We start from the raw sequence: 26,863 nt of genomic DNA on the forward strand, positions 1-26,863 counted from the left end.
AGGGTGGCTTGATTAACCGTGTCAAAAGCAGAGGAAAGGTCAAGGAGGATGAGGACAGAGGGAGAGCTGGAATCTGGATTAGAGAGCAGATCTTCACGGGTGTTCAGAAGAGCAGTTTCCATGCCTCTGACTGCTCTGATGATCATGGAGACAACCAACAGATTCAGTGTGGAGAATAAGCTGGGAGATGACCAGCTTTTCTAGGAGTTTGCACAGGAAAGGAGTGATCGAAATCAGGCTATAGTTAGCCAGACAGGTAGGACCGGCAAAAGGCTTTTTTAGGAGGGGGTGCTTGAGGAGAGCGGGGAAAGATCCAGTGGCAAATGAGTAATTGCAGAAATCGGCCAAGGCTGGAGCGAGGGTGGCAATGTTGTCCTTGATGGTTCTAGAAGAGCAGGGGAGCACCCGTTTAGACGATACTTTCATAGATGGGACTTGTCTAGAAACCTCGTCGGGTGTTATCAGAGAGAAGGCGGAAAAAGGAAGAGGAGAGGGAGAGATGGCCAAAGGGGGCCTGAGAGAGGGAGAGGAAGAAGAAAGCAAGACAAGGTGTTGTAAGGAAGGCATGGTATCCACATTAAGGTGCACACAAGTGACCACAGTTCAAGGGCGTTTATTGAACTTTAACAAGGGTGTGATAAACGCCTATCTAAACCTAAATCTACCAATGGCAGCAAGCTACGAGCATCAAATAATGATGCTGCAGTCCTAGTGGCGTATCATCAAAATAAAAGGGCCTATTCTACAAACACCTATTGCCAATCCTTACTGCTAAACATACATAGTGAGGGTTATTATTCATGGAAAAGAAAGAAGTGTTCACAAAATTATGTCAGAATGTTCAGGCCGTTGGCTTCCCTTCCCCATGCATTCAGCACGGGACAAGGCGGTTCAATCGAGCAAAGCACACACTCTTGCTTCTTTGGCACTGTTACTCGCTGCTCCGTATGCTGATTGGAGCCTGGGTAAGACGACCTCACGGAGGGAGGTAGGATTTAACAGGTTCGGATTCAGCCTCCAGGATTCCAGCTCCCCTGAATTCTGTGATTCAGGCTTCCTCTAAGAGGGGCTCTTTTCTACGATGTACCTCTCTGCCGTTTGAGTAAAAACCAGCAGAGATGTCTATTGCCTAAAAGAGCGGGAGAAGACACCGCCAATAACCAATGCTGCAAAGAAAACACAGTATGATTAGAAGCAATCGGGCAATATGGAGGTATTTAGACAATCAGATAATTCTCTAAGTACCTAGACAATGGTTGAGGTGGTGTTGGACCTTATTAGATGAACCTACAAGAAAACCCAAGACTATGAGTATGCACAAGTGATAACCACAAACTCGCTATGACTGATACAACCCCCAGCGGACCTAATAAGTGGGATTCCTAGATAAAATGGGTACCAGTTGAAAGGAAAACAACGGCAGATACAAAACAACAAATGGGAAGATTAGTAAGGAAGAATATACCCGGGCGGCACGAGGGTCGCACTAGTGACGGGATGGTGCATACACTGGAAAGCGTCACTACTATGCACTTGGTTGATGTAGAAAAGGTAAGAATAAATGATATAGTTCCAGGAATCCACACGTATGAGAAAGACTGATGAATTTCAGGTAATGAACAAAACAGGAGAATTGGATGGGTTACCTTATAGCACAAACACAGGCCAAGTTGTTGAGGCAGTCTTGTATGTGCAGCGTGGTACTCTGTGTAGGAAGATAGTTCAAATTGCGTAGAGCGGCAAGAAAAAGTAATCTCACCAGGCAGGCGAAAGCACAGTGGGAATCCAGGGACAGTCCGAGTTCGGCAACAGGGTTCACTGATCAGAATGGAGGAAAAAGCAAATGCAATCCAAGGACAATCTGATGTCGGCAACAGAGTTCAAAATCAGGTTGAAGGAACAGGCAAGGACAATACAAGTAGACAAAGGTGGGTCGAAGAACCAGGAAGTCAAAAGGAAAAGGGGAATAAGCACTGGAACGGGATGAAACCGAAGGAACGTAACGCCACAATTAGCAGCAACAAGCCGCTGAGTCCCTTCGGCTTTTATGGGGTACGGGGGGGCGGAGCCTCCTTACACGTTCTCTGCGCACAGGACGTGTCAGCTGATACGACGTTCTCTGCTGTATGGCCAGGTGCCATGGAAACCAATACAGAAGCAACAACGAAGTTCTGGAACGCGCTTGCCCCCGTATGTGGCCACAAGAAACTGGAGGTACTGCAGGACGGGGCCGATATGTAGCAGGCACGAGAACAAAGTTCCATTACTAGCATCAGGGCCTTCTGTCACGCATTTCTCTTTTGCTTTTCCATAGTCTCTTGACTCAGAGGGCCTGATGTTTAAGAACAAAATAAACACAAAGTTCCTCTCCTCTTTTGAGAGTTCAATTCGGGTGTCTCATTCTGGATCTCCCGCAGCTGGGCTCAGATCCCCCTTTTCCATTGTTTAGAGAATACTCTTTCTCGGGGGACTCGCGGTTCAACCCGGATCCCCCTCAGCCGGGCTCAGATTCTTTCTCCGTCACAATCGGGCTCCCTCAGCCACGTTCGGACCAATTTTAGCACGCATTCCACTATCAAAGACCTTCGAATGTGCACAGGATTTAACTTGACCCATTGCAGGACCGCTTCGATCTCAAATTTCCCCTTTCCAATAGGTGCCAATTAATTGGATACCTGACAGAGATCTTCGCGTTAGCACCCACGTGGCGCTGCATCACTCTGTCTATGGTATTGTCATGAACTTCAGATCACGCCCCTTTTGGACCTCCTGGTCCTTGTCTCAACGGGGCTTACATTCCGTACTACTTCCAACATGTCCACCCAGAGCTGAAGCCCTTGCTCGCTCCATGCGCTGAACGCGGCGTGATCTAATTATAGTCCACGCCTTCCGCGGCTCAGCGCATCTCAATGCTATTGCAGAGTAGCCCAGACGTGTGTTCGTAGCTTGTGGTATTATTTCCTTTGTCCCAGTGCTATTACCCACTCCTGTCCCTTTCCCCCTTCCTTGTTCCGTGCACTTCTAGCCTTTCCCAGACCCCCGGATTCCTGGACTCTGCGATCCCGGAACTAAACGCAACCTGGAACCGGACGAGACTCGAGCAGCGCTGTTCAAGACCAGGAGCGTTCGCAAGAAAGCAGCGATCGAAGACACCGGCAAACACCGGACCCAGGTGAGAAGGGGGGGGAACTCCTTGACAGTTTGAGATGCCACCCGATCGAACCTAAAAACGAGATGGAAGCCGCCGTGCAGGACTTAATGCGACGCATGCAAGAATTATCAACCGAGGTTCAAAATCTTAAGGCGGAAAACACCCCGCTCAAACAATTGGTCTTATCCCGGGATTCTGCTACAAAGGAGGGTGCCCTGTTGGGCGGTATTGTTGACAAGTATGATGGTTTGGCAAAAACACTTCGCGGATTCCTGGATTCATGCCTGGTCCAATTTACCTTTTAAGCCCTATTATTTCTCGACTCCTAGTGCTAAGGTGGGTTTCATCATATCCCACCTTTCCGGCAACGCCTTAACTTGGGCAACACCCCTTGTTAACTCCGGCGACACCCTCCTAGACGACTATGATGGGTTCATACAGGCCCTTAAAGGCATGTTTGACCGTCCAAAGCAGGTCTATACTGCCCAAGAATGCTTGCTGGACTTTCAACAGGGCTCCCAAGATATGCTCACTTATGTGACCAGATTTAAACAATTGGCTAAGGAAGCAGACTGGTCCTCTGAGGCTAGTTTTACCCTGTTCAGGAGAGGCCTAAACGATGAGATCAAGGATGAACTGGCCAGGGTGGCCAGACCAAATTCATTCCAGGCACTAATGGACCTTGCCTTCCAAATAGACTTTCGCATCCAGGAAAGGAAGGCTGAAAGGAAGAAATCCAAGGGAAACCCACCCAAGACGTCCTTTGAGAGTACAGCCAGAACGGACGCAAACCCAAGTCCAGCCCCAGAACCTGAACCCATGCAAATTGGAGCCTTTCGTGGACCCATGTCACCTCAAGAAAGATTGAGAAGGATCCATACGGGTTTGTGCATGTATTGTGCTTCAGACAAATATTTGGTCAGGGAATGTCCTCTGGCACCTCCTTGGCGTTCGGGAAACGACAACTCCCGATCTTAAGTGGAGCAGAGATTCGGGAGAGAGAAGTTTGCTCCACATCAATTCCATCCTTGAACTCTCCTGGACAAAACAGTTTGGTGATACTACAGGCCTTCCTGTCGCCCTCCAAAGACAAGACCTATCCCATTCTGGCCTTGGTGAACTGCGGAGCTATGGGAATTTTCATTGATCAAGACTGGGTTGTTAGTCATCATATTCCGTACGAGACACGAAACACCATGCAGCCGGTGGAAGCAATTGACGGAGGACCCCTCTCTTCAGGACCCATAAGCCTGCAGACTAAAGAGATCCAGCTTTCCATAAACCATCATCAAGAGCAGATTACATTCCACATCAATAAGTCAGCCCATTACCCCATGGTTTTGGGTATGCCCTGGTTACAAAAGCACAATCCGTATATCAATTGGACAGCAGGATCATTATTCCTGGGCTCAGAGTTCTGTATGTCCCACTGTCGATCCCTGGATCCCTTCTCGGTAACTCCTAAAGAAACACCACTCATGGTTTCCAATATCGTACAAGTTCCAGAGGCCTATCAGGGATATGCTGATGTATTTTCTATTGCCATAGTCCAGGCCTTACCCCCCTCACAGGCCCGAAGACTGTGCCATAGATACAGATCCCTCAGCTGTAATTCCCTTCGGCAGAATGTTCATTCTTTCCGAACCCGAGAAAAAGGCCCTTCGGGAATACCTAGACACTAATCTTGAAAACGGCACCATAAGACCCTCAATCTCCAGCGGGTGCTTCATTGTTCTTCGTTCCAAAGAAGGATACAAAGGAACTCAGACCTTGCCTCGACTATAGAGGCTTAAATCGATGCACCCTCAAGGATCGGTACCCACTGCCCCTGATCTCGGATATCCTGGAAGCTGTGAGAGGAGCCGTAATATTCACCAAATTGGATCTCAGGGGTGCCTACCATTTGATCCGTATCCGGGAAGGAGACGAGTGGAAGACCGCCTTTAGAACACTCTTTGGCCACTACGAGTACCTGGTCATGCTCTTTGGACTAGCCAATGCCCCAGCAGTATTCCAACATTTTATGGATAGGGTGTTCTCTGATATGTTGTTTCTCTTCGTCATTGTCTATCTGGACGACATATTGATTTTTTCCAAGGACCCTCTGAAGCATGAAGGACATGTTAAGGCAGTTCTACAAAGACTCCGGGAACATCACCTCTTAGCCAAGCCTGAAAAATGTTTGTTTCATGTTACCTCTGTGCACTATCTGGGATTTATCCTTATTCCAGAGGGGATTGGCATGGACCCTTCAAAAGTAAAGGCCATTCTCGCCTGGCCTACTCCCACATCCGTGAAACAAATCCAATCCTTCCTAGGACTAGCCAATTTCTACCGGAAGTTCATAGCCACCTTTTCCGAGATTGTACAACCCATAGTGGCTCTGCTAAAGAAGGACACCCCATTTGTCTGGTCAACATTACAAGAAACTGCATTCCAGCGTTTAAAGACGGAGTTCACACAAGCTCCCATTTTGGTTCAACCCGATACTAGTCGACCCTTTTTAGTGGAAACGGATGCCTCTAATTACGCTATAGGAGCAGTGTTGAAGCAGAAGATGGAGGAAGATTTGGAACACCCAGTTGCTTATCTGTCAAGAACCTTAACTCCTAGTGAAACGCACTACTCCGTCCTGGAAAAGGAACTCTTAGCCATTTGCCAAGCCTTCACTGAATGGCGACGCCTACTTCTGGGAGCCAGACATCCTGTCCAAGTCCGTACTGATCATCGAAACCTTCAGATTCTACAGTCACTGGAGTGCAGGAACAGTCGTCGGGCACGTTGGGCCTACTTTTTTGCCCAGTATCAGTTCCACATTACCCATGTCCCTGGATCACAGAACCTGATCGCTGACGCCTTGTCTCTCCGTCCTGACTACGTGACCACTGAAGATGAGGCATTTCCTAAAATGTTCTCTCCCACGATCTTCGTAGCCCAAGCAGTTGATCTCCTGGAAGAAGTTTGATCGCAAACTCAATCCTCGGAATTATCGAAGGACATTTCAACACGAAATCTCTGGCAATTGAGAGCCAAAGAAGGCTACTTATTCAAGGACAATGCACTACTCATTCCTACAAGTTACAGCAAAAAATAATAAACCTCTGTCATGACACACTCCATTCCGGGCACCGAGGTATCACCAACACCCTCTGTCTTATACAGAGACAGTTCTGGTGGCCTAAAATGAAGTCTGACGTGCAGCAATACATCCAGGATTGTTTAACCTGTGCCCAAAATAAACATAACAAAAGACCGGCGGGTCTTCTTTTGCAGCCCACTCTACCTTCTAAACCATGGGAAATAATCGCTACAGACTTCATAGTGGAGTTACCACCTTCCCGAGGATATACTACCATCATGGTCACCATAGATCTGTTTACCCATATGGCCCATTTTACGCCACTGATGAAACTACCCTCCTCTTCAGAGCTAGCTGGAATATTTCTGGAACACATATTCCAACTACATGGGCTTCCTTCCAAGATCATATCTGACCGGAGTCTCCAATACATTTCACAATTCTGGAAACACCTCTGTCGGGTACTAGGAATCCAACGTGCCCTCTCTTCAGGATATCACCCCCAAACCAACGGAGCCACAGAACATGTGAATCAGACCCTGGAACAATATCTCCGATGTTTCGCCACCAAGGTCCAGGATGACTGGTCTCTCCTGATACCCATTGCGGAATTCGCTTACAACAACTCCGAACACTCAGCGCTACAGACCAGCCCCTTTTATTGTAGCCAGGGGTTCCATCCATCGGTCTTACCCTCGGTTCTTCCTTACCCTACACCAGTACCTACTGTTGACTCCTGGATTGAAACTCTTATCAACATTCACCGGGAGGCTAAAGAACACTTGGAGAAAGCCAGATTACAGACCAAGAGGTATGCGGATTCCAAGAGAAGACCAGGTCCTTCCTATACGGTCGGTGACCGAATGTGGTTGTCATCAAAACTACTTCCTCGACACTTGCGACCAAACAAGCTGGCTCCTCGCTACTATGGTCCATTTCCCATCAAGGAGATTATCAATCCTGTCTCATCGAATCAAGCTACCTAACTCCTGGAAAAGAATTCATCCAGTTTTTCACACATCCCTATTGAAGCCCTACATCCAATCCTCTGGAAAATCCAGTAGACCACCTCCTCTACTGGTTGACAACCAACTGAAATATGTGGTGTCCCGGATTTGTGACTCCAGGTATAAGCGGGGCCATCTTCAATGCCTAGTGGAGTGGAAAGGTTATCCTCCTAGCGAAAGGACCTGGGAACCTATTTCAAATATCAAGGCTCCTCGGTTGCTCAGAAGATTTCACCTAATACACCCGGGCAAACCTGGAGGGAAAGGCCTTCGGAGGAGGCATGCTGTCATGAACTTCAGATCACGCCCCTTTTAGACCTCCTGGTCCTTGTCTCAACGGGGCGTACATTCCGTACTACTTCCATCATGGCCGTCCAGAGCTGAAGCCCTTGCTCGCTCCATGCGCTGAACGCGGCGTGATCTATTTATAGACCACGCCTTCCGCGGCTCCGCGCGTCTCAATGCTATTGCAGAGTAGCCTAGACGTGTGTTCGTAGCTCGCGATATTGTTTCCTTTGTCCCGGTGCTATTACCCACTCCTGTCCCTTTCCCCCTTCCTGGTTCCGAGCACTTATAGCCTTTCCCAGACTCCCGGATTCCTGGACTCCGCGATCCCGGAACTAAACGCAACCTGGAACCAGACGAGACTCGAGCAGCGCTGTTCAAGACCAGGAGCGTTCGCAAGAAGGCAGCGATCGAAGACACCGGCAAACACCGGACCCAGGTGAGAAGGGGGGAACTCCTTGACAGGTATCTTATTTGGCCTCTCAAAGTTCAATCACTCCTCTGGTGTTCAATTATATTTGCGTCATTCGTCACATACGTTTCACAGGCTATTCTCTTTAGATTTCTTCCTACAATGTTGCCGCTTGCAACCTTGGTTCTAACACAGGTTGGTTTGGTATCAGTCTCTCCGATTCACTGGCTGTGCTGTCTTTACTGGCGCTGCTTTGGTGTAGGAGCCAAGGACAGTACCACAGCCGCAACTGCTCCTCCCCACATTGGTTATCGACTCAGGAGTCCCGGACACCTCTGACACACAATGCAGATTTGTTCAGCTTTAGTTCCCCGTCTTGGGTCTCTTGCTTTCCAAGGTTCGCGAAAGTAACAGTTTGAAAAGGTCAAGGGCCCTGCCATCCTTGAAACCCTCGCTGGACTTGCTGTTGTTCTCCTAGTATTAAACTGCCACCTTGGAACCGTTGTTTCCTCGTGTGCTTTGCCTCGCTGTGTGTGTGTGTGTGTGTGGGGGTGGGGGTGGGGGTGGGGGTGGGGGTGTGGCGCGGCGCGGCGCCTGACCACACCACTGTATTGGGACATGTCAGGTATAAGGCGCTGGTGTTAGTCCGTTTTCGCTCACAGTGAGCTGTTTGTGTCAGAAAAGGGGGGATGGTGGATTAACTTGTAGGATGGGAAAGGGTGTTACAGGGAAGGGGATACCACGTCTCGCCTTCTGGTGTTCCACTCCCCAAATACCCCTCATCCAGGTGATCCTCCGACACTGGTCCATCCCCAGGCTCTGAATCCAAAAGCGATGTCTGTGTCCTGGCCACCTTGATGACAGATCCCCTGAGGTTAGCTGGTGAGACACCTTCAGGTTTCTCACAATGTCCCGAGTATGACTAATCTTGGGTGTTACTTCTACATTACTACATAAGCAGCTGTGATTCATCCACATAGGTGTAAAAAATCACGTCAATGGAAGAGTTTCTCAGGAGACTTTACATTCATATTGAATTATATAAATGAAAGTGAAGAGATCTGTCACACTCCACATGTAAGGTAAGACAGAAGAGGAAGACAGAATACAGTTTCAGAAAAATAAAGCTGCACACATCTTATTGTGCATGATGGCATAGTCATCTTGAGCCATGCTGCCGATGAGAATTATTAGGTTAATGATTCTGCTATTGGTCATCTGCCAGAGATAGTTAAGGCCAGGGACAAGCAGCTACTCTGTTTCTCTAACGTGCATAATCCTGTGAGCATCCCATCACCCAAGGAATTGCACCAACCTTGTCCATTGTTGTACATAATTGAAGAATTTAGCAAATCGTTACTGATTATCTGAAGCGAAGCTTCTCTTGCGTGGCCAGGTAAAGGCAGAAGCTACTTGACTCTGACCTTGGGGTGGCTATCTGCGGGAAGACCACGTAGGGGAGGACAAACTCCAGAGGGGCAGCAAAACACTGAATCAAAATAAACCTTAAGATCTCATTTCTTAAAGGATAGTTCCGGGCCTTTTTTTTTATTGTCCCTATGGTTCGGCCATGTGTTTTTAAGCATAACTCGGTAGATCGTAGAAAACTTTCCTATGGACCTTACCCGACTTTTCGTCCATTAACGCACTCGAAATCAGCCGCCATTTTCTGATAATCCTATCATTTCCCCCATCGCCTTGGCTCACCTGCTTTTGCGGCACTAAATCAAATCCCCCGCCCCTGAGCCTGACATCAGCAGACGCGTACCGCCCATTTCCCAACGCCAAAGCACATTTCGTGTCAACAATCGCTGCGCCTCAGCTAATGAAGTGTCGCCATGGAAATGGCAGGACGCCTCTTTCCTCAATAAGTATAAACACACCGTTTCACAACACACAGCAGCAGATTTTCGATTCCATTACTCTCTGTGTGTTACTTTGAGTATTCTGTGACTCGTTTCTGTGCTCTGGTCAGCTACCTTCGCCGCTTCTAGGCCTTGTGAACACCTGTACCATCTCTGTAAATTATTTTACTTTCTTTACCACACAATGGCTACAATAATGCCGTATATGTACGAGCCCGAGTACACCGAGGAGGAACTACTGGAAAGGCAAGCACGCGAAAACGATGGGGATTCTGACGGCAGTTGGGAGGACCAGTCAACGGATGAAGAGCCTGGACCATGTCGCATGGACGGCGTCTCCACCTGGTGCACGTGCAATCGGTGCGAGCTAATGCCAACTGAGGAGGAGAACTGCTGCTGCCATGAAAATTCCGGGTGCTTGGCCTACATTTCGGAAGGCGAGCCAAGTCCGCAATGCATCACCGAGCTGCCAGAGTTCAGGGAAGCCTGCCTCTCACGGACCGTGTTGAGGATGATGATGGTGCTTATGCACGAACTTCGCGGCACTGTTCGTCCACGTAATCCGAGTAACGAGTAAGTATACTCTGGTTGTGATGTCAGTGATGCCACTACTATGTCATGGTCGTCTCCCACATATAAAATTACATCTACATATCATTCGAACGCATGTAAATTGGTTCCATATTGTGCATTTTCTAGATAGAATTTTTTTCAAAGCAGAATGACATTTTTTACCTGAATCGACAGTGATAAAGTTTTGTCATTTTAATACAGTTTGCATCTTTCATTTTCACAGGTGGTACAGGCTGGTGGCTTATCGTTGCTTCACTTGGTGGCTTCACGGGAGGCTCGGACACCGCGTTCGTAGAGTAATACCTGCCTGTGCGGTACTTGCCATTAGACAACATTTCCCCAGCGACAGTGGACAATACCGCGGATTTTCCCTGGATGTGCTGCAACCGGAACTTTACAATGTGTAATGTTTATTATTTATGTTCAATTGAAATAAAGATCTAAAATAAAACCCAACATATATTTTAACAATGGTTGTTTTGATTTTTTAAATGAATCTAGTGTGTCTCCATTGAATAGTCTTCCTGTGCCTTGTCTTGTCACACCACATGTCTCCGGCCAGCATCCTCCCTCACGCTGGCCGCCCACCTTCAATCCACATAACCGTTGAACCCATATGCAGCAGACATACATATGTTATTTTGCGGGTTGGCATCAAGCCTCCCGGCCTTGCCTCCTCCCCCAAAAATACTTACCACACCACTTTGTTCAAGCGTTGGCAACAAAAGGCCGTTGAATTTTATTGATACAAAACAAAAAAATAATCAATATGGTTGATCGTAATAAATCATCCTTTTGGGCACCGGGTACAGAGATGACCCCCTCTGGCCCGTGCCGCCTTGCCACCACAGGCCAGCCTGCAGCTGACTAACTGCCTAGGCATCCAGGGTCTCCAGGGTGAACTGCACCCATATATTCTCCTGGGAGGCTGAGGTATTTATAAACTCACCCCCCTGCCTTCCATGTACTAGATCCTTCAGCCTGCCTCTTACATGCAGTGAGATGACCTCTCCTTGGTGAGGCCCTGCGGCAAACGAGTCTTGTCTGCATGACCAGCGCCCTAATCCACACCCCCCCCCCGCCCTATCAAAGGTAGTTCGCACCGGAGTACTCGCGCTGCCAAGTGGAGCTGTCAGGGAGCGATAAAGGCCAAGAGGTGCCAAAGACCATGTACACTTCAAAGTGGTCTATAGAGCATGGGTTGTTGTTCCCATGTCTACCTCCAGACCCCGTGTCTCCTGCCAAGCATCCCCCCTCACGCTGGACGGCCCCCTGCAAACCGCATAATGCCACAACATATACACGTCATTCATTCACAAACACACCCCTGTTTCGAATTCTTTATAACCCACTTCATATTTCTAATGAGAACTTCTTTGCGCTTTGCTAGTCAACCCGTGAAGGTGCTGGTTATCTGCTCTTCGTCTCTGCGAACTTCCGTGACCACTTCGAGGAAACTCGTCAGTTTGCAACCTGTGAACTGCTCCCTGTTCTACGACAAGAAACTGCTCTGATCCCTGCAGCTAACTGTTTGTTCGTCAAGGTAAGGCCATGTACCATAATCATTTTGCGTCCAATTTCTTTTCGTTCAAGACAGTACATGCAAGGAACTAGTCACATGTTCTGAGTTTAGTCAAATTATTTTTCTATTTTTTTAAAGTTATTCAAATACTTATCCGCATGTGAATAACGTGTATAGTTAAAAGAACCAAAACGAACCTTGCATTGAACCTTTTATGTGTCATTTAATTTTTTAACACATTGGTATTCATAGAGAATTGTTGATCTTTACTTTTCAGAACTTTCCACAATGCCTGCCTGTTCCATTGGCGGTTGCCCTTCGAAGACCCATAATAAATCTGAAGGTACTATAATGCATGTTTTCCCTAAGACAATAGATCAGATACGAGAATGGGTCCGATATTGCGGATATCCACCGTCTGAGCTTGAAAGTAGAGTCCTAGAAGTCTTTGCGGACAAGAGGGGTGATCGATACCGCATCTGCAGCAGGCACTTTACCTCTGACATGTACTCCACATCATTGCTAGTAAAGAAGAACACAACGCGATCGAGGCGAAAATTGCTCTCAACCGCTATTCCCACTCTATTCGTCCACATCCCTCCACTGGTGAGTCAAGTTTACGTATTTATCTCTCGGCCTTGCGGTAGTGTGTAGCATTAGCTAACAATAATTTCCCCATTTATGTATCCACTCAATATGAAGGCGGAAGATTCTCCATCCGTGTCGTTATTGCAGTCATCAGCCACTTTAAGCGCCTATCGGGTAATCTTAATTGGCTATTCTGCCACTGACTGTACTCGTCCTCTAGTCTTTGTTTTCAGTTATAATTATTGTTATCCAAAATAATGCAAGTACTGTCTTTCAGGAAGATGCTGAGGAGTCCAACGTATTGACGACTACCGTTGATGTCACTCAGATGCTCGAGGTACGTTTCCGGACAGTTCCATCGATGGAGATCATCAGATCTTGCATTCTTGTAGCGTGATTGTTGCACACAATGTTTCTTTCGTTTTTAGTCATTGATATGTCCTTCTGTCGTCGCCCTCCTATGTGTCTTCTTTTTTCAATATTGTGTTCATTACTAATGAAAGTCCTATGTTTCAGGGAGTCGATGGAGCATTAGTCCAAGAAGAAGCGGGAGCATGCAGTTACGGGTCGGCGCAACAGCTTGCAGAAGTGTGCACCGCAGTTACATCGTCCCTTGATGTTCTTATGCATTTCGAGGTATGGATACTGACAGTTCGATCAAGCGAAATCATATGACGTGATTACATCCGCTATACTTCCTTCTTTATTAACGCAAGTACTATGTTTCAGGGAGATGACGGAGCTTCTTCTACAAGAACATCACCCCTAGTAGTTGATGCAGATCTCTGGGTGGTGACACTTCCAACGATCGAGCAAATCGAATCATATTTACATATCCATTATTTATTTTAGACAACTGATCATTTGTGCAGGTCTATTTAGATGAGCCGTTGACGCCTGCACAAAGTTTGTTCTTTTTAACAAAATAGAAAACCATACTAATGCAATTACTATGTTTCAGGGAGTTACTGAAGCATCATCTTCAATAATATCATCAATGGAAGTCTATGAGGAGCCCGAGGTATGGATCTTGACAGTTCCATCTAACTAGATAAACAATGCGTGAATAATTGTCGTTTGAATGTTCTACACAACGCGTTCATTCGTATTTTGCTATTGAGATGTACGTGGGTATTGGTCCCCAAGTACATTTTGTGTTTTCGATATTATTATACATACTAATGAAAGTTCTATGTTTCAGGGAGTTGATGGAGCGTCAGTGCGTGATGGATGTGCTTATCATGAAAATATAGTCGTTGCAGCGCAAGAGGAAGTGGAGACATGCACACACGAGTCGGAGCAACAGCGTCCTGATGTTGAAGTTCGAGGCAAGAAAGATTCAAAGAAAAGAAAGCAAAAGAAGGTTAGTGTCCTGGTCACTATATTATGTTGTTTTTCACTGTTAATAGTTCAATACTGTAAGTTGTGTTTAAACTGAACATCCCTTTTCCAATCTGTCCTCTAGTTGCGAGTGGGTGTACGAACTAGATCTACACAGACAGTGAAGCGAACGAGAGATGTTGCTTGTCAAACCTTTTGGCAGGGACTTGAGACTGGAGATGCATCGTGCCAATGGGAAGAATATGAAGTGATTGACAACGGAGCTATACCACCACCAGCCATTGATAGTGAATGTCCTCCTGGTAGTTCGGATGCAGTCGGAGATCAATTCACAGAATCCACACCCGCAAAAACTAAGACCGCGAGAAAGTTGAAGAAATTGTTTTATTCACCCATCGCCGGAGAAGGAACAGATGTTGCAATGGAAGAGAATGAAGTGGACAACAATGAAACACCATCAATATCACTGAACATAGCGGAAGACGATATCAGAGATTCTACCTTTCATGTGAGTGACATGTCCTCAACGTTACAGGCCGAACCAGCTGTGATGCAGAGTGACAGTATAAGGAAAGAGGCCAAATTCATTGTATTCGATAGTTGTTTGATTGATATTATTATTTGGATGAAATGTGGGCATTGGGTTGGTGGGGAAGTATGTGGGGAGCCATTGATTAATGTGACTCGTGCAATTCGAGGCACTAACCTTAAAATACATGCCACCTGTACAAAATATCATCCTTTCTCATGGTCTGCACAACCCATGCTGGGGCAACTGCCAGCAGGCAATCTACTTTGTGCAGCGGCTGCACTTTTTAGTGGTTCAAGTTTTAAAAAGTTAGAGTCTTTCTTTCAGTTTGTGGGAATCCATTTCATTGCGAAAACTCAGTTCTACAAATACCAAACCGATTATCTATTTCCAGCCATTAGCGAAGCTTGGAGAATGGAAAAAATGTCTATTGATAGTACATTCGCGGGCAAACGGTTCAGGCTAGCCGGTGATGGACAGTGCGACAGCCCAGGATTTTCAGCCAAGTACTGCACCTACCACTTTCAGGACATGGAAAGTAAGAAAATTGTGAGTTCGGTGGTCGTACAGGTGTCACAAAGTACATCCTCAGTGGCCATGGAGAAAGTTGGCTTTGTAGCATCATTGCAAGAACTACAATCGCGGGGAATGGTGATCGACCTGATAGCCACGGACAGACACGTTTCAATTGCCAAGACAATGAGAGAAGAGTACAAAAATATAAATCACCAATTTGACGTTTGGCATCTTGCAAAAACAATCAATAAAAAAATGTCGGCTGCAGGTAAAAAAAAAGATATGCAAGGTATTTCACAGTGGTCCAAGTCAATCAGCAACCATCTTTGGTGGAGCTCAAAAACATGTGGAGGGTCGTTGGAAATTCTACTGGAAAAATGGCGGTCAGTAATGCTACACTGTACCAACTTTCACCGTTGGAACACAAACCAACATTTCCACAATTGTGAACATGGCCATTTGTCCACAGAGGAGGCACGGAAGAAGAAGTGGTTGATTCCTTCATCACCCACTCACAAAGCCATTGAAAAGATTGTATTTGATAAAACTATAACAAGAGATTTGAGGGGACTCACGGAATTCTGCCACATAGGAGATTTGGAGGTGTTCCACAATATGTGCCTAAAGTACAGGCCAAAACGATTGCATTTTGGCATGGAGGGCATGATAAATCGGACTCTTCTAGCGGTCTTGGCACATAACCATAATGTTGGCCGTCAACAAAGTAGGACGACTGGAACTTTAGGGACGCTTCGCTACAATAAGGCCTTCACTAAAAGAAGTAAACAATGGGTGATCAAACCAGTGTTTGAGGATATGCAATATGAGTTTATTGAGAGACTTATTGTTGACGTCCTAGATAGGCACATACATGGAGTTGTGAATGAACCTGTGCAGAGGACAACTGCATTGCCACCCAACATTGCCTCTGTTCCATGTCCACCTAAAGAAGAGCTCATTGAGAAATACACATCACGGTTTAAATGATTGTAATTTGATTGTCTGTTCTCTCGAGTCTCCTCATGTCGCAGGCCCATTGAATATGTGTATCTATGTAATGTGTAAATAAAAGTGATTGCTCAGTGTACATGCAATGTGTCTATCCAACCTTGTTCATTTGCGCATTAAATTAAACCAAACAGTAATATAAATCATTTTTCCAAAAATATAGAATGTCTCCGTATTTATGGTTCTCTGGGGCTGCAAAGCACGCAGACAAAATGCAAAGATGGAGTGTAAATTTCAAGTCCTGTGAGATGGCCTTACACTGAATGTAGCTAACTAGGAATGTGTGCTCGTTCAAAGTGAAGGTCAGCTGCTTTGATTTTTTGCTCGGGTGCCGGAATGGCCCACGACTCAGTATAAGGTTCTATTGTTATTTGACCTTGACAGGCCGGGACCATCCCGAAAGACTTCTTTTTGGGGGTGTGGTGCAATAACGTAAGAAACGATAATGAATAAAATTTCAGAAACGATAGCCATTTAATGTTCGTTCATTAGAAGAAATAACGTCGGCATAGAAGGAGTGGTATTTTGGGGCTGCCCTATGCACAGAAACAATGGAAAATGCAAATATAATGTAAGTAACTCTTTAGATGAGTTTATACCGCAATTTAAATTTGTTCGTTCTATGTGGCATATTGTTTTGTACCGCGCACTATCTTGAGGAGAACCATCTCCTTTTACGGAAGCACCTCAAAACCTTCCTCTTTGCTTCTGCTTTCTCTCTCCCTCTCCCCTGCTACAACTGGTCCACTGTCTGCGACCTCGGTCCTGGGCCCTTCCACTCGCCACCTGCACTGCCTCCCTGTCAACCCCTGCACTGGGGGACTGTCTCAGTATCCTACAGCCCCCCCCTTGACGTATAATACCCAGTTGCACTGTCCTAGCTATGAAATAATTTCCCGACCGAATATATAAAATGAATAATTTTAATAAAGATCTGATGGTGAGACTAATTTCATTTTTTATGTTTTTCAAACAGGTACATCCTTCCTTATTGCATGTGTCACGAGTACCAGACACCGGCGGATGGGTTTTTCAACCACCAGTTGCTTCTCCGCGTGAACAACGTTACCACCCTGACCATTTTATGGGACGATCGCCAAGTACAAGTATGCCCTTACGCGGTACTAACGGCTAGATGCAACATACAGACCGTTGTGGTGGCCTAGTGCCTCGTTGTTGGAACAGCCATGCGATTATCAGTGCGACCGAAGAGCTTATTTTATCGTAAACCAACACCCTGTGTACTGCACACGAACATCGCTTGCCTCAAGACGAACTATTTTGGATCGAGAGCAAAGAAAAATGCAAATCGCTGAATATTCTCTAAACATTTGATGTCCAATAAATGTACTTTGCCAAATGTACAATCTTGCCGTTTGCTTTTAAACCACAGTTTCATATTCCGAATTGTGGCGCTGTATTGTGAGATGATCTAAGACCCTGTGTACAGCAAAGGAACATCGCGTGCCTCAAAACGAACTTTTTGGAACGTAAGCAAATAAAAATGCAAATCGCTGAATATTCTCAAAACATTTGATGTCAAATAAATGTACTTTACCAAATTTACAATCTTGCGGTTTAATTTAAAAGTACAGTTTCATATTCCCAATTGTGGCGCGCTGTGTTGTGTGAGCTCATCTGTGTTGATTTCCGGGTTCTGTGTGGAGTCGCGTAGAAGACGCCTGGGCGCGTTTGCCTACGCAGCTCAGTCACGTCACGGATAGAGGCAGGGAATATGAATGTTTTGATAAAGTCTGTTTCAGGGGCGGGGGATTTAATTTAGGGCCGCAAAAGCAGGTGAGCCAGGGCGATGGGGGGAAATGATAGGATTATCAGAAAATGGCGGCTGATTTCGAGTGCGTTAATGGACGAAAAGTCGGGTAAGGTCCATAGGAAAGTTTTCTACGATCTACCGAGTTATGCTTAAAAACACATGGCCGAACCGTAGGGACAATAAAAAAAAAGTCCCGGAACTATCCTTTAATGACACTCATGCCTTGGTAGTAGGGGTGTCACGGTATTAGTTTTATGACGGTACAATAACCTTCTTGCCAAATGACGGTATATCATGGTTATCGCGGTATAGCAGGTGGAGTTAACTAATCTTAACAAATATTTTCTAAAAGGTCATAAATTGTCAGATTTATCATCACAAACAAAACCAGGCACCCAGGGCCAGAATTGGGCTTTTCAACATACTTTCCACTGAAATGCCACCCCTTGCTTCCACCAAACACAAACACACGTGTGCAGAGGAGAGGCGGAGGGGAGCCCTGCTGCGACTGGCAAAGCAAACTGAATAGCTTTTCTTAAGTGGTCATTTTGGCTTTTAGCCCCTCCACTGGCTACTGGTGAAGATGAACATGTTGCTATCTTGATAACCTGCATGCCACAGATCAATGGAGTCTGATGGTAGTATACGCTTGTGTGCATACACACACACACGCACGCCCTCTCTCTTTACATTACAGCCTTCAGTTTACTTGCGGGCCAAAAGGTGTTCAGCAATCACGGACATGTTACACTTTGGCATGGCAGCAGAGAATACCCACAGAGATGAGTACATTTCGCACTGTGACTTATTATATGTAAATTCAATGATGGAACCAGGGAAATCCCCCATTGTCATATGTTTAGAAAACATTATCCATTATAAATATATAAACCCCAAACCGCCAACCCAAAGTAAACACTTTTCCTTCTTGGCACTGTATTTATTCTTCCTATTGTGCTAACATATTGATTTTGTGTCAGGCACGTGTGGTTTATGGAATGGCATTAAAAACTGCTCCAACTGAAACTACTTGGCAGACGGCACATCCAACAGTGCAAGACCAAGACTGCGCAGCACTTGCTTACTGCAGCCTTTCCAAATCCGATTGAAAAGCACACTTAACGGTATGAACGGTATACCGGTATAAACAATGTGACGGTTATTATTGTTCAATTAAGTGGTTCACGGTATCTTTAACGGTATACCGTAATACCGTTACATCCCTACTTGGTAGCATGCCTATATGGCTTATTGTGATGCAGGTAAAGTATTTCAATTACCCTTAAATGGTTATGGTTCTTGTACTCTACTGCCAGGGTATTGCGACTTTATCACTGTTCCTTAAAATGGGTATGGGTCTTCCCATTTTGTTTTCGTTCTCACTGTTCCACAGTTTCAGGTTTACTTCTCTTCTCGCTCCTGGCTTACTCTCCTGCACGATATTCTGTTTCTTGGGTGCGGGTCCTAGACTCGGTTGCCAGGCATTTGGTCGAAAAAAATTGGTCGACCAGACAAATGGTCGAACCAATTTGGTCGAAAACCAAATGGTCGAATTTTTTTTTTTTATTTTAACCCTTTTTTTTTCTTTTTGGGGGGAGGGGTCCCCCCCAACCCCCTTTTTTTTCTCTAAAAACCCCTTTTTTAACTAACGAAAACCCGAAAAATAAATATATAAATAAAAAACAAATTCGACCATTTGGTTTTCGACCAAATTGCGTCGACCAAATTGCAGTCGACCAGTTTTTTTTCGACGAGTTGACTGGACACCCCTAGACTCGCATTGTGCCTGTTTACTCCTGCCAAGTGCTTTATATCCTCTAATGGGTGTGCATCCCAGACTCACTGTTTGCCTGGTACACTATCCAGCCCGGCCTTTTCCGTTCTCTACTCATTCTTAATTTCATCCAAGAAATAATGCTTTTTCGGTATTGAAAAAATAGTCCATAGGCACCCCTCTGCGAGAAGGAACATGGCCCATTGACCTGTTCTATGGGAAGGTACCCACTTGAGAGTCCGCAGCCAAACTTTAGCTCACTGTAACTGTCCTAGGGTCATCCAGACGTGGACCCCTTGCTCACTGTGCTCAGAGGCACAGCTCCACCTCACTGATGATGCCCAACAAGGCTGAAACACTTGTATGGGGTTGCTGCTGGTACTCCTGTTCAGAAAGAAATTGCCATAGCATTTCGGTGCTGGACTGCCCATGTGGGCAAGATAAAGACTGATGTGCAAATGGATATTTCCGATCTGCGAAAGGTACAGTGAGCTAAAATGTGGCTGCAGACTCTAGAGTGGGTACCTTCCCATAGAACAGGTCAATGGGCCGTGTTCGTTCTCCTAGATGGGCGCCCATGACTAATTTTTGACTTTTTCAGTATTGGGTCACCTGCCCTTTCTCAGGAAAGTTATTATTAGTATCAACTCCTCTTTTTAAATATTGGGTCACGGCCCCTTTGTTAACACTGGTCATATTCGTATCCATGTACTTTTCCAAGTATTGGGTCACTGTTCTTTTCCTGAATAGGAAAAAGGCCTAAATGAGAACCCATTTTGATATTTGCTATTGGAATTCTCTGATCAAAAACAACTTGGCTGTTAGTCCCAACTTCATAGGACACCTGGTGTACTCCCCTACCAGCTTTCATCTCCACTTGTAACTCTTTACTCCCTGTTTTGGATTTTCCTGTTGTAGTCTCCTCCCAGGACTTCTCATGTGTTTCACTCGACACACTTGCAAACTTGTATATATTGCATTCATTCTGTTTGTCCCCCTTTGGAAATACTGCATTTCACTTTCTCTCTTATGTGCTTCATTTACTCTTATTTGTCCTTGGTAAGGATGCCGAAGTGTCCCAGCTTTCCTCCTGAGGACTTGCCGGGTTTCTGTGGCATTCTTCGGTTCTCCTGCAGTGAAGGCAAAGCAGCGCTTCACCACCCTGTTCCCCCTTCCCGGGCTCATTGACTTCGCTTGCCGGCTTCTGCGTCCTCCACAGCTCTTGCTTGCTTGCTGTTTTCTTCTCCATGTTCGGGTGGCATGGCTAAGGCTCTCCAGTTCTTGTGATTGCCAGGAAGTCTTCTCTCTTCCTCTCACAGCCTCTATGTGGTAGACCTGTCCCGAAAGACTTCTTCCTCTGGCCTTCTCCTTGAACTGGGGAGCACCCACAGTATTCTCAGCAGCACAGTAGTGCCTCGATCGTTACAGAGGACAAGGCTTTCCCAGGCACCATCTCTCCCCTGTCAGCTGGTTAGGATGTTCAAATATCCCAGCACCTATAATGCTCTTGCAACTACTAGAGCGCGTCTTGTGCTTCTCGCCTTTACTGATCCTCATTGCTCCATTCAGCTTTCTCGTCACATTACTTTCATATGCATGGAATGGTAATCAGTTTTTGGTAACTGTCGGCACTGTCGGGTTCGTCACTTAATTCAGATAGGAGTCCCCGTTCCTTACCTGAATCTTGACTTGATGAAGACTCCTTATCCCATCCCTTTTTCTTCCTTGCAGATCTTTTCTTCTTGTAGAGATAAAGTCTACCTTGAAGGGAAGCCACTGTCTGTGTAATTGGTGGACTAGTGGCCCCTTAACTGAGGCAGCCATATAGAGGAAAAGCCTTTGCATGCGGAAAAACCCCTTGGAGAGTTTGTCTTTGGGAGATTCCAATGAGAGGGATCCGGACTGTGAAAGGTGTCCACAATGAAAGGGATTCCAACCAGCAAACAGGAAGGGCTGTAGAAGAGCAGGGAGAACGAAGATCAAGCAATGTAGATGAAATGGACAATGCACAGGAACAAGAACAACCCGGAGGAATCGGAGAACCCAGAAGGGGAGATGCCAGCGACCAGTAGGAAGCCCAGAGCCTTGGCAGAAGGCGGTAGGCAGAACGAGAGGCAAGGGAGAGAGGCTCCACCCCCACCCCCCCAGACACGCAAGGAGAAATGAAGGGAGCGAGCGGGAGGAAGCAAGGGAAAGTCGGAAAGCTTTGTGGCGCGGAGCAGGGTTAGGGTTAGGAAGGATCTAAACAGCGTCTCACCTGTGAGGCGAACCAAAGGGGTTGCAACGCACCGCCGACTGGAATCGGAGTGTTGATATCCGACACGGCAGCAGCCATGTTGGGAACATCTAGACCAACACTTGACGTTCCGGAAAACATTATGTGCTTTTCAAAGTCGGCGGAGAGACCATCGGTCCCATAAGTGCTACGGCTTGTCGTGCGTGACAGTAACTGATGTACAGAACATTGGAAGGTATTATCAGTAGGTTCCATGGATGGTTGAAGGGATCTATTAAAATATGCCATTAGGGCATGGGGAATGGAGGGGATATCCGTAAAAGTAAGGGGGGGGGCTATGTCTCATCTGATTGTGTTTCCCACCCCCCCTTACCCATCCCGAGGTTCTCCTACCCTCATGTGGTCCTCAGTCATATAGCCGCCCACAGGGTCTGGATCAGGTAGCTGCTGCCGTCCCCTGGCCACAAGAGGAGAAGCTACCTCTGGGGAGATGGTGATGACATCACAAGATTCATCATATATCCCACATTTCCAAAAACCTTTAATGAAGCAACGGGAGGCCTTCTACGGAATACATTATTTGCATAAGTTGTAGAATCAAGCTCAAATAGACTGAATAATAGGTAAGAAACTTGTATTCAAATAATGTATTTGAATGATTCACACACTTTTGTAGTTTTCATGATTTCTAATCTATTAATATAAATGTCTGTCTCAAATAGTTCTTTCTCTTTTGTTCATTTCCTTCAAATTGAGTTTTACACCCAAAGTACCCCTTCTGTGCCAGGCTTATACTCTGGGGCCCTGTGCTTAAAGCCTTTTCAGCCTCATCTGGTTCATTTTCTCTTTATTCTACATTTTCTAGCGTAGGCTTTGTGGGGTTACATATTGTGTCTTATCACAAGGAATAGTTTCTAGTCTTGGAGCCTCTTCCTTGTGTTGAATTTGATTTCTGGTTCCCATGCATTTTGCTTTCTCTTTCATTTACATCTAGCTATTGGTTCCTCTATCTCCCAGCTGGGTGGCTCATGTAGCTCCAAGCTGGGTTTATTTCCTTTAGTACCTTTTTTATATCTAGCGGCCACCACTTATCAAAACTCTAGTAGTTTCACCTCCTTTATCACTTTCAAATTTAAATCTCACAGGTCTTGTCCACAGTTAGTTCTAATTTGTTGACATCTCTCGCAGGGTTTGAAGTGGCAGTATAATTACTTGTGGTTTCTAAAAATTGGATAATTACTACTAAGTGAGAAAACAAATACCCTTTCCAGATGCAGGCATTTGTGTACGGTATATTACTTTGCAATTAATAATCAATCCCACTGAATTCAGAGTTATTTATGTAGCTTTATAGGTGGACGCTAGTGGAAGAAACCACCAGTGGGCTTGGTGTGTGTGTTTGTGTTTTTTTAAATATTTTATTTTTTACAGAAAGTATTTTTACTTTGTATTTGTTGGCTGTGTTTGCCTGGTGGCTTGGACACCACTTATCTGCAGGGATTATCTCTCATGCTCAAGTCTTTTATATTTAGCATCTCACTTTTCTTCTTCTCGATTTTCCTCACATTTATTTATAGGACTCTGGTGCATCATTTTAATGCATCTCACCCTCTAGTTTAAAGTCTTAGGTTTTTTTTCTCATTTTCAACATCTTGTCCCCCTCACAGTGTCAGCCCCTCGTTCACGTTTTCACCCTCTGATTCGTTTTCCGCATCACCTTCAGGTGCAGGGTCTCAACATTTCCCCAAATTCCAGTTATTCTGCAGATAACTTTCTTAAAAATCTGGCTCTCCCCATCTCCCTGGTTAGCAAACTTTCCAGATTCAGCACAACTCCTTCTTTGAATGTCAAGACTACTCGCTCATTTCCATCAGCTGTTATAAGTTGCTGCCCGCCCCCCCCACACATCACCACCTGCTGGCATTTGCCAGTTTCCATTTCATGTATGATATTTGTTGGCTGGTTTGAAATTTGTCTATTTCCCCTCCAAAATCAAGTCTTGCTTCTGTTTGAACTGATGAAATGGCCAGCTGCCATTTGGGAAGTAATTTAACCTGACTATTAACGTGGCATAAAAGACAAAGCGAGGGATAACATGGTGCTAAAGTTTATTTTATTTAGAGGGCCTTTCGTAAACTTCATTTGAAATATTATTTCATGCCTGTTTCAAGCTTAACTAATTGATAAATCTTGTATAAAATAGTTTGAGTAAAAGGCTGACTATTCAAATCACTTTTTTAATATTTTTTTGTTAGCCTGAACAATATGGAGGCTCAAGTGAACCTGAATGTAAATTTCAATGGGCAAATGCAGAATTTTCATGTTTCGGACCCTCAGAATACGACCTGGGCAGATGTGGAAGCCATGGTGAGTTTAAATGTTGTGACTTTTTAAAAACTTTGTGATAACATTTTGCTGCAACTTAACGGAACTGTCTGTAATCATCAGCACATTTGTTTTTAGTTTCGAAGCATTCATGCAAATATTAAGTTGCTGGAACTCTCGGTTGGGTAGATAAGAATCCATTCGCCATCGGATTGCGCAGTCGGCCAATCCGCCCGTGGCTGACCAGAATTAGAGCTGAGTGGACTGTGGGCCGGTTTTTATTTAGCACTTGGAGGCCGATTTATACACGTACACACACACACACGTAAATAAATCGTATCCATTCCAGTCTCAGCTGCCTGATGGCGCCGGCGACCGCAGGGCTGCCTGGGCGCACGTGGTGTTATTGTTTAATTTCCTAAAAGTAACAACAGGCTGCCTCTGGCGGCGCGCGCCCATGCATTTGGTTTCGTTTCGCTTTCTTTTGAATTTTGCATTCAAAAGGAAGCGAGACTCTGAGTGCTGACTGCCTGACAAGAGGAAAAAAGTGCTCTCTGCAGAGGCTGTGGGGAAGGTGTGCACACAGCCATGAGAGAGAACAGGCAACTTCTGATTACCTAAGTGCTGGCACTGCAGCTGCCCCATGGCATTAACTTTCTTTGTGCCCCCCTTCCTTGCGGGCTCCGACGAAAGAGCTTCTGGAAATCTTATGCGGATAAGGCACCATATGGCACTTCCTGCCCTTCATTTAACAGAAATGTAAACTGAGCAGATGCTGTGGCAAGTACAACAGGAGGACCCGAACTGAAAGGGGAATGAGGAGGCACAACCTCACAGGGGTGAGCACTCCAGTCACGGAAGATACAAACCTGGCAGCTGTTGCTGCAGCATCTATACAGTAAGCAAGCAGCACCCCACCATTCCCTGCTGTGAGATTTCAGGTAACCTTACGACGCATGGCTCTTTCAGGCTTGTTAAACCCCTTGATGAAGCCTTGGTCCACAAAACTATTGCACTAACCTTGGAATTCGTGGTCTTGCATTACTCGGTGGATTCAACAGTGCATTCATCAACGTCTTCTAGTTTGGTCCTCTTGCGTTGGCATTTCAAGGTGATTTGCGCCGATACCCGTATTTCACGAATCCCTCTGTTGCATTGTTGCATATGCGTTCTCAGTCCCAGGCCCCCGGAATGGCCGAGTAGCAGAGTATTGATGTATTTGTTACGCCTATATGTGTCTCTTGCATATTCTATTTAGGTGATATGTGTTTGACGCCTTCCAAAAGGCCTGCGTGGCAAATAGCCCCCGTCTTCCTGACCTCGACTGGCAGATTAATAAAAAAAATGTAATTCCCCCAAATTGGGATCCCAAAATCTCTGTGAAGTGGTGATCATTACCACAAAAGATGATAAAAAATGTGCCACTATTTCTTGCCTGCTTGAAATTATTTTATGTGGGTCTTGAAGCTTCCTCTCCGTAGAGTCTGCATTTTGAGGCGTAGAATTGACGAACTGATGATGTGCACAACAATTCAGCAAAAACATGACAATGGGGAACTGGGCACTGGTATTTTCCCTTTCAAAAGGTCTCTGCTTTCTGATCCGCAAACTCTGCAGTCATATTCTAATGACCAGCTATGGGTTTCCTGCCCTTAACAGCCACCTTTCTCTGCCATGCTGCCCCTGAAATGGATGCCCAGCCTTGCACTGTCTGTTCATGCCAAGGTAAAAACATGCATACTGTTACTCCGTTTCCGGAATGTACTGGAACTTTGCGAGAAGAAGCCGCATGCTTACTTTCTGAAAGCCTGTTGGCAGTACAAGTTGCCTCTACAGTGGAAATGTGGGCAGGGGTTCTGCACATACATCATTGCAGAGAGCACATTAAGTCCTTAAACTCGCATACTGGGGTGGGAAATTCTGAAATGAAGGGAACAAGCCTCTCACTTTGCATTGGTACTTTAACGCCATTAATGAATTTACATTGACATGAAGCGCCTTCTATGAGCTGTCTTGGTTTGGGAGTGTTATGCGGCAGTCGCAGGCTTCTCATGAAGAGTGGTTAGGGTGGCTGGACTGAGGCGCACCGCACCCACGTTATGGGCTGGACATGTACAGTCCAATAGATGAGGGTGCCTCTGCTGTCGATGTCAAGTCACAGACACAAGGGGTGTGTCTGTCTGTCTGTCTGTGTCGGACATTCTGTCCCTCTGGAGACGTGGGTTCGACCAGCACTCTGTTGCATACACCCTGAAGCCTGAAAAGTAGATGCACGCAGGTTTAACGTGCGGCCAAATTTGCACCAGACTTGCAGATGAACTTTACTGGTCTGCTGTTTAATGGAATCCACACTACAGAATAATTGCTCATTTTAACTATAGCCGATATGATAGATCAGTGGGTTGAGTGCTTGCTGCTGCGATGAGTGTGTCATCAGCAGGTTGCAGGTTCGAGCCATCTCAGCCTTTTCATCCTTCTGAGGTCGATAAATGAGTACCAACACAGGTTGGGTGATATTGTATGCATATTTGTTCTATAAAAAAGAGCTTAGGCATAAGTGCTATACAATAACATTATCAATTGGCCTTGGACGTCTGCTTGCATGCACAGTAATTTGACCATATGGATCTATACCCACAGATATTAATGATACATATGGTGATCCATTCCTGTATGAAATGTATGTCACATTAGTGAAATCGTAACCATATTTTTCATAGTGTGCTTAGGAAAAATGCTATTTGATGCCGCTTTTTGTTTTGTCAAGGGGTGAAAGGTCGTGTTCATGCCACCCCTGCGAGCTGTGGACCCTGTCACAGAACTGTATGCAAAGTTATGTTATTTTATGAGTTGTGTTGTAATGTAACAGACACATGAA

General features: G+C 45.6%; 1 protein-coding gene across 5 annotated transcripts in view; it reads left to right on the forward strand.

Moving 5' to 3' along the window:
* The window catches only part of NBR1 (NBR1 autophagy cargo receptor), a 1,466,631-nt gene that overhangs the window by 36,907 nt on the left and 1,402,861 nt on the right, over nucleotides 1-26,863 (forward strand). For all 5 annotated transcript variants that reach the window (XM_069634202.1, XM_069634206.1, XM_069634204.1 and 2 more), the window contains exon 2: nucleotides 23,916-24,027. In XM_069634202.1, coding sequence (XP_069490303.1) covers nucleotides 23,926-24,027 — 102 coding nt within the window. In that variant the 5' untranslated portion in view covers nucleotides 23,916-23,925. The remainder of the gene's footprint in view (nucleotides 1-23,915; nucleotides 24,028-26,863) is intronic.

Source organism: Ambystoma mexicanum, chromosome 13, assembly GCF_040938575.1.
Source record: "Ambystoma mexicanum isolate Mex_15411 chromosome 13, UKY_AmexF1_1, whole genome shotgun sequence".
Taxonomy (NCBI): domain Eukaryota; kingdom Metazoa; phylum Chordata; class Amphibia; order Caudata; family Ambystomatidae; genus Ambystoma; species Ambystoma mexicanum.